The 8915-nt window shown below is 47.5% G+C and overlaps 1 protein-coding gene across 1 annotated transcript in view; it reads left to right on the top strand.

Annotated features, from left to right (window-relative positions):
* The first annotated feature begins 634 nt into the window (after positions 1-634).
* Positions 635-8915, top strand: part of Dapk1 (death associated protein kinase 1) — a 162433-nt gene continuing 154152 nt past the window's right edge. Inside the window, exons 1-2 of the mRNA XM_052729313.1 lie at positions 635-813; positions 1132-1303. Coding sequence (XP_052585273.1) covers positions 1242-1303 — 62 coding nt within the window. The 5' untranslated portion in view covers positions 635-813; positions 1132-1241. The remainder of the gene's footprint in view (positions 814-1131; positions 1304-8915) is intronic.

Raw genomic sequence — 8915 nt, 5'->3', positions numbered from 1 at the left:
AGTGTAATTAATTTTAATAAAGTTTTATTTAAACGGACGGATCCAAAGCACCATCATTTGGTCATGTACCTAATACATAGATATACCTACTGCTTTTTCATTCGTATTTTTATACTGTCTTAGACTCTGGTGTGTATTGTATGCTAACATAGCTCAAGCAGGACTTGCTGTTTCAACTGAGCAACAGGACTCTCAAGCTTCGTCAGGCTTCTGATATCTCAACCTTTTCCTTCATGGATCGCGTGCCTTGCCTTCATCCTAGCTCAAAACACCTGTCATGGAGACGCCCCCTCTGATGAGGCCCCTGTTATTCTCTGTCGGTTTTGTTGTCAACACAGAAGAACAGAGCAACCTCATTTATAAGCTATTTATTTGCTATCGTTTCCATCAGGGTGTGGGCGTCTCCGGGGCAGGACTTTATTGACTTATTTTTTAAACCTGCTGTATTTTTTTTTTTCCGGCAGGGAGCATACCGCCTGGCCCACGCGGGTCGTTGGGTTCACACTCTGGAGACCAAAGCCTCCGGTTTCTTCGAAGCGGGCGGCAGAGGGCAGCCGGGCGCTAAGTCACAGGTGGGGCGCGCGCTCGGTGCGGGCGAGTGGGTGTGTGCGGGGTGCGCGCGGCGGGGCGGGAGCGCGGAGTCGGGAGGAGCCGCGAGCGCAGCGGAGGAAGAGGACCAGGAGGAGGAGGTGGTGGCTGCCTCCCCGCGGGGCCGAGCTGCGCCTGAGGCGAGGAGCGGAGGCCGCCGGAGCTGCCCTGGACGGGGACCAGCCACGGGGCGCAGGGCGCACGGACTGAGAGCTGCGGGGCCGGGTGAGTGGCCGCCACAGGCAGCGGGAGGAGCGGGAAGAGCGGGAGGGCGGCCCCGGCGCGGGGGAACAGGTGGCCGGGCCGGGCGCTTTGTGTCCCTTCCCTCCGCTGTCCCCGCTTCGTCCAGAGGCGGAGGCGGGAGCCCGGGAACCGCTGGCACGGGGCTGGGGCGCGGCGGTGTGGGGTGTGGGGGTCCCCCGGCCCGGGCTTAACAAAGGGCGCGTGGCCCCAGCCGGGGGAGGCCTCGAGATCGGGGCCGAGCCCCGGGGACCCCGATTTCCTGGAGGTTTGCCGTTTCATTCTTCTCCCCATTTCTTTTAGAGGTCTGCGGCTTGGTGCATGAGGGGCCCGCAGCAGCGCGGCGGAGGTGGGGATGGTTCGGGCCGTGGAGCCGGAGTGGCCTGGGCTCTGGTGAGGCGTGACAGTCTATCATGACTGTGTTCAGGCAGGAAAACGTGGACGACTACTACGACACCGGCGAGGAACTGGGCAGGTACCAGGAAGGGGTGCGGAAACGCTCGGGGTGGGGGGCAGTGCGCGGTAAACAGATTCTGCTTAAGCCAGGCGTGCCTCCGACCCTTTTCAGAGATGTGCGGACGGTAGAGGAAGCCGTGCCTAACCCACGAAGGCCAGGAACCAGGGATAAACTGCCTGATCCGAGGGCTGGAGAGGCAGTCCACAGTGCAGTTACTGCGCAGTGTGGTCAGAATCCCTGGACAAGAACAGACTTCATTGTGTGCACTAACTCCTGTCAGCCTTCTCCCTTCTAAGACAATGAGGCAAACGCTAAGACTCTTAACTGCAATTGGAGGGGCCGCCTATGTGTGATTTAAGCAGAATACAAGTTAATTAATGGGCGTCTAAAAATTTAATACTCACCCCTTGTGCTGAATTTTCAGTGCAACACCGACCAGGATCGGTAGGTAGGTGTGGAACTTGGCAGATGTTGACCTTGGATTTTGAAACTTATTCCAACCAGGAATTTGACTTGGTGTCTTCGATGTCGTTTATGGCCGCTGTCTATATTCAGAGCCTACCAGCACACAGTGGGAGCTGAGATGCTGAGCAGAGTGTGTTAGTGTCTAGGTGCACAAAGAAGATTTCTCTGGCAGCATTTGACGACTGCTGGGTGACTTTCCATTAATCCACCGAGTTTATTGATCTCTGCTTTATGTGAGCAAATAGCTCGGTGTTCATACTCTATTTAAAATTTGGCGTGTGGAATTTGTGTGTTGGCATTGTGACTAAAGCAGGTAAAAGGATTTATAAACAAACATAGTTGCAGTTACTCACACAGTGTGTGTATTGAAATTTGTGTTTTTCCATATATACCCAATGGCGTCATACCAAGCTCTTTTTTTCTTTGTGGAAAGGAAATTTAAAAAACCAAAAAAGACCCACACCCTCTATTACCAGATAGGATTTTGGAAGATACCTAACTAAAGCTTTAAAATAATTCAGATAGCCCAGGAATGAAAAAGGTCTTTTAAAAAGTTATACTACAGAGCGTTTATGTGTGTCAGTGTATACTTGAGGCATCTATAGAGCCTATGCTTAGGGAGAGAGAATACTATTATCTTAAATCTTAATGAGTGACTAAAAGGCAAGGTTCCAAAAGATCGAATTTCATGGATATGGTTAAGATTGAGGTTGAGAGTGTGCAGTTGAAATACGTGGCTTAACTGGAATTCAGCCACTCTCCTCCAGTGGTTCATAGCAAGATGAGTGTGTGGGATTTTCCCAGGGGGTTAGAAAATTAAAAGGTGAAAAAAAATTTGATTCCACTTTTGTAAGGTTGCCAGATTCTATAAATTATCTTGCAAAAAGAGATGATAAAAATTAGGTGAGATGATTGTTTTACGAATAAAATATATTGACTTTGTTTCCCTTAAGGTCCTTTTATGGAATTATGTGTTAAGAGAAAGGGGGGTGGGAGCTTGCCTGGGGTTAGCAAAAGGATTTCTGATCTTTGTTGCGTGGGTGCGATGACAAGGGAGCTTTGCTCATTTGTTTCTAATGTTTCACTGTGATTTTTACTCTGTCTACATTTCTGTGTGTAACTGTTCTCCATGCAAGACTAATTGATGAGTTGTTTATTAAATAATTTGTGTGACCTAGTAATTTTGAGGAAGCGCTTTGGAGAAGTTGGGAGTTGGGGAATTTTAAGAAAGAAAAGGTGCATACCCAGCTGCTGTGATAGCTGCTCTTGTCTTTACCAAAAGACAAAGCACGTGGTAGGCAGGCTTTTTCTAAGGCTGTGCTTTTATGTCTGTCTTGGATATCATCACTTCTGCCAAAGAGGCTTTGATGTAGGGTGTACAGGTAGAGATGTCTCTGGAAGACTAGGAGTGGATAGGGCTCAAGGGCAGAGAAATGGAAACGGACGGGCAAGTGGCCTGAGTGGAGGGTGATGCTCATCTCTGAGCAGTCACCAGCCTTCAGAGTCTAAAACTTCAGTTTATCGATGAGCCTGTGGATCCGCCACATACGTGCCCGTGCCCATGGAGGCCAGAAGAGAGTATTGGATCCCCTGGAGCTGGAGTTACAGGCTGTTATGAGCCACCTGATGTGAGTGTTGAACTCATGTCCTCTAGAACATCAGCAAGAACTCAACCACTGAGCTGTCTCTAGCCCCATCTAGGTTTGTTCAGTAATCCTTAAATACAGCTGTTGATCTCATAAATGGACCAAGAAAATTCTCATCTAGAAGAGAAAAGATATGTTTTAGGGAAGTAGAGTACACTATTGTTGTTGTGGGTTTTTTACTCTTTGGGGAGCCCGCCACCCAGCTCCCAAATAAATCACATACAGAGGTTTTTTTCTTAATCATGAATGCCCAGCCTTAGCTCTGGTAAGCTAAAGGGAGTCTTGGCTCTTCGCTAGTGCTCTGATCTCTTGGGCTTTTAACTCTGTATTTGGCTCTGTGTTTCTTATTTAATAAGACTGTTTAGAATTTCATCTTCATTCCTCAAGACTGTAAAACTTCCTGTTGACTGCTAAGAACTTTAAAACTACCGTGTTTTTTGCAGGAGTGACAGATGAGACCTATCAATGGACAGAAAGCCTAGACCAAAACCCAACTTTGCATTTTGATGACCTCCCAGGTCATAACTGATAAGCCCAATGCTTATTTCATAAAAGTTGTAAAAATCAAGTCATTTAAGGTGTGGAAACAGTTTATAAGGCTTAAACAAGAGCAGATAATCTTATCTGTAGAACTGACCACAACAGATGGGTGTCTGAGACAGGCGGATAGCTTGGTGGGCAACTTGGAAAGAGAAGGTGGCCACTGTGTGAAAAGGGTCTTGGTGGAGACCATGGCTGTGGTTGACCGACTTTGGCCTCTTTGATTCAGATTAATGTAGCCCTAGGCTGGAGCTCTGTCCTCCAAGCAGAGGCAGAGGGGACCATTGTCTTTAGGAGTTTTGGTGCCCTTCAGTGCTCACTTGAGGAGGCAGTCTAGCATTTCTCCCCTTCTCCTGGGAGGCTGAACAAAGTGCTCCTTCCATGGTGTGTGGTGCTCCCCAAGAGGAGTTCTGATGAGAGCACCTTTTCAGGGCTGTTATGCTCGGTTGTTTTAATAGTGTACCCTGGCTGCTTCTCTTGGCTGGGGATTTGGGTAGCTGCTTGCTGGCTTGCCCACCACTGGCCCTAGTTATACTCTGGCTATCACTGAGCTTGACCTGTGAGTTTCTTGGGCTCCTCCTTGTGCACTGCTTTGCTGAGGGACTGACCGTGTCTTCTGTCTCATGGTCTGTCTAACCTTACTCGGTCTGACTGAGGCCCACTTCCGCAATAACTCTTTTATGATAATTTAAAAAAGTTATTATTATTATCATTATTATTATTAGTGTGTGTGTGTATATGTGTGTGTGTGTGTGTGTGTGTGTGTGTGTGTGTGTGTGTCTACAGTGTGTGTGCAGGAGTGCTCACCTGTGCACATGTGTAGAGTACAGAAGAGAGCGTCAGGTTCCTTCCTCTGTCACTGCCTGCCTATCCCTTTAAAGCAGGCTCTTTCCCTGGACCTGGACTCACATTTTCTTAGGTAGGCTAGCAGCCAGCAGACCTCAACTATTCTCCTTCCTCCACTTTTCTCTTCAGAGCTGGAGTGGCAGGAGTGTGTGGGATGTCTGGCTTGTATGAGTGCTGGGATTTGAACTCTTGGCTCCCTGGATTACACAGCAAGCACCCCTAAGCCCTGTGGCATCTCTGCAGCCAATCCATGGTTACAGGAGCCAGATGGATGACTTGTCTGCAGGCCCAGGTCCCCTGGTTTTTACAACACTGTTCATCTTGATCCTTGCGGCTTGCTTGGGAGTTCTTTCTAGGTGTGCTCTGTGGTCCAGTGTCACTGTGATCCTTTCTCTACAGGATGTGCTGTGTGCTGAAGACACAAGGCCAGTATAAACATGAATGAACCAACCCCAAGCTATCAGGGCAGCTGAACAGAGAGGACTTAAGGTGTAGCTGGTGGTTGCAGATGTGATGCTATTAATGCAGAGTGGACTTGCCTTGGTGCACTGCTTTGGACACCTTCATTTATAGGGTCATAGGTGAATTAGAGGCAATGGCCTTGGATTTCTGACACATAGTCACTGCCTAATGTTCATTTAATAACCTTTCTGTATCGTGGCAGGCATCACCCTGTGCAGTAATAGCCTGCTTGATTTCCCAGGGAGCAATGACCTTGGACATTTTCACCATGTTTTCATTTTTTGTGCCGAATTAGATGCATAGTATTTAGTAGATGTTCAGCAAATATGTAGTGATTGACTGAATGGGTCCTTGGGAGAAGTATAGATATGCACCTTGAGGAGTAGTGACCGTGATGAAGACTGACACTGGAGATGTCAAAGCTGCAGTTCATGAGAATAAAGCCTTCACATTTGCATTCTCTGCTGCCCAACAGTGAGAAGCATGGCTGCCCAAATTTCCAAGAGATCAGTTTTAAGCAAAACAAATGGAGTGGAGCATTAAGTATTTCACATTGGCTTGGATGGTGGTTAGAGGCTTATAATTCAAATTTATTACCTTCCCCATTTGGCATAAAATCCATAGGTATGTAGAAAGGAAGGCAGGCATGAGGTTGGTGGTGGTAGTGGGGGAAGTTTGGCTATGGAAGGTTTTTGTTCTGGTCCTGGGCCTGAATTTAGGTTCAGTGTGGCCAATAGCAGAGGGGGTTTGGAGCTGACTTTCTGGGCCTGCACGCATGCCTTTCCATTCTGTGCATGTGTCTTATCTTGCCTCTAGGAACCTGAGGGATAAGGTGTGTTGACATACCCCAGGAAAACCAAGAAAACTGTGAATGCTGAGGGATGCTCACATTCATTCCATGAGCTAAGTGCATTTCACTAGGAGAGGGAACATTTGTGTATCTTGCTGTGTGTGTGTCCCTTGCCTCCCAGCAGTTGTCATTCCTTGAAAGTGTGGACCATTTCCCTCCAGGTCAGGTGGGGAGAGGTGGGTGAGTGTGTGGAGAGGCATAACATCTACTGCAGGACATCTCCTCAGATGAGGTCAGGGGATTGGGGTGCAGGGTGACAAAGTCAAGGTTATATTGACCCACTCAGCAGGGAAATGTATCCTTAATTCTGAGCCAGTTGCTGTGTATACCCAACCTAAACATGATGTCATTAGAAGTACATGTCTGATCACGAGACACAGGAGACCATGTCCTGACGGGAGGAGGGTGGCTTCCCTTGGCGCTAGGCAACCTGAGGCCTCAAGGACTGCAGCATGGAGGAAGTCTAGGTGGTCAGCTCCCTCCCTTCTGCTCAGTGTTTCATCACAGTCGTTTTTCCAAGGCAGCTGGTTAGTAGGCGATGAGAGATCGTCTAAGGACCCTGGTCCAGGCTGAGCTATTGTCTGTAATGTTTAGGCTGTGGTGATCCCTCCCCTTCCCAGAGTCAAATTAAATTGGACAGCTCTGCATGTCCATGCACCCCAGCAGATATGATGCAGAGGATGGTTGAGAATAGCATATGGGTTATCTTGGCCTTTCTGGGACAGAATACTTGATGAAAACACCTAAGGGTTTTTTTCTCATAGTTTCACAAGTTTCAGCCCACCATGGCAGGGAAGACATGGCGGAGAATGCCTGGCATCAGGAAGGCGTGCCAGGTAGTGGTGGACCCAGAGGACTGGGCTGCAGCTGGAGGTCAGGCTGTATGTAGTCTTTGAAGCCCCACTCCAGTGACACACTTCCTTTAGTTAGGCCCCACCTCCTAAAAGTTCCTCAGTCTCAAACTGTAACTGCATCCACTTCGCAGAAGGATTTCATAGAAACCATCGAAGTTAGCAGCCACTGCTCTTCTGAATGCGAGACCTCCCACAGGTCTTAAGGATGCTCTGACTACCTCACCTTCCCCTTGTGGCTTGTGCCCTGCAGTTACATGTGGCATCAGCGCACCATGGAATGCTTAGTCAAGTCCCAAAGTTAATAGTTTAGTATTTTAGAAACTTGACTAAACTCTTACGTTGTATTTAACTTCTTAGCATCGTAATGTGGAGGACTCTGGTCTCCGTCCCCTGGATTCGCCTCCTAACTGACCTACAGGTTTTCGTTTTGTGGTCATTCTAGCTCAGACTTGGTGTGTGAACATTTGGGATTTTACAGGAAGGTGAAATTCAATTGACCTGCTTTGATTTTCCGGGATAACTCAGCAGAGCAAACTGCATCTCCTCTTGGCCTCCAAGGAGGTTTCACAGCAATGTGTTATTAGTAGCAAGTCTTCATGTTCCTTTCTTGACATTCTAAGTGGCCTTTAAGTATGCAGTTAGGATATGATAGAGGAAAGAAGGTGAGCATTTGATTTTCTGTCCTCCTACTAAAATGGTTTAAATAATAATATAAATAATAACCTTCCCTGACTTGCATCTTCCTTAGGAAAAACAAAAGGTGTACCTGTAACCGCAGTGCTGGGCCGAGGGAGACAGGGTCTCTCGGAATGTAGTAGACGCTGATGGAGCAGATACCCAGTGTCCTTCCCTGGCCCGCTTCCACGAAAGCTCAAGCGAGCACACACCCTTGGGTATTCATCATGCGTATCCCCCACACCATTACCTTAGGCTATTTGTATAAGGTGTGAACGAAACAAATGAATTTTATGTTTAGACTTGGGTTTCTTCACTGAGCTAACTCCTTATGTATATGCAACTCTTTTAAAATCTGAAAAGAAGAAGAAAAAAGAAATCCTAAACACTTAGGATCCTAGTTGTTTTGGAAAAGGGCCTCTCTATACTTTCACTTGCAAGAATGAACAGATTTCAGTTGTTGAATATTTCTGTCAATAGTTTATTTTTCTACTTTCCAAACTGTATAACTTTTTTTTTTTTAAGAACTGGAGATTGAACCCTGGACCTTGTGCTGTACCATTAAGCCACAACCCCAACCTACCTTTGATTTTTGGTGTATGTGTGTGCGTATATGTGCACATTTATGTGGATGAAGGTCTGTGAGTGTGTGTTTTTTTGTGGAGGCCACAGGCCATTCTTCAGGAGCTGTCTACCTTGTATTTTGAGACGGGATCTCACAGGGACTTAGAGCTGATAGCTGTACTAGTTAAGCTGGCTTGGGACCCTTCCACACGTCCCTCCCGCCCCAGCACTGGCTTTGTAAGTGTCTACTACCACGCGTGACTCAGGGCTAGGGACTGAACTCGGGCCCCTGTGTTGTGTGGCAAGCACTTCACTGACTGAGCTGTCTCCCCAAACCCCATCTTCCCTTTTTTTTTTTTTAATAACTTAAGACGGGGTCTCACCCTGCATTCCTGACTGGCCTGGAACTCACTTTGTAGACCAGGATGAACTCACACTGCCTGCCTCTGCCTGCTGAGTGCTAGGACTAGAGGTGTGCACCACAAACCTGGTCGTGTCTTTTACTTTTTAGTGTAAAATTGTCCAGACTGTTTTAGACATTGTGACGATCTCCTTTGCCTGGCCTGCAGTGTCGGATTTTCCAGTTGAAAAAGTTGAAAGTGAGTGAATAATCAGTGTTGTTCTTTTGTGCCATCCTGAGGAGGGTTGGATTTTTCTCCCGAGCTTCTTATCTATCTGCTTAGCAACTCAGAGGTCTGTCTGTGGCCCAGCCATACAGGAGAGAGATG

This window comes from Peromyscus californicus, unplaced genomic scaffold (genome assembly GCF_007827085.1).
Source record: "Peromyscus californicus insignis strain IS unplaced genomic scaffold, ASM782708v3 Scaffold_8__1_contigs__length_139910024, whole genome shotgun sequence".
Lineage (NCBI taxonomy): Eukaryota > Metazoa > Chordata > Mammalia > Rodentia > Cricetidae > Peromyscus > Peromyscus californicus.
This window is presented reverse-complemented; position numbering and strand designations above follow the sequence as displayed.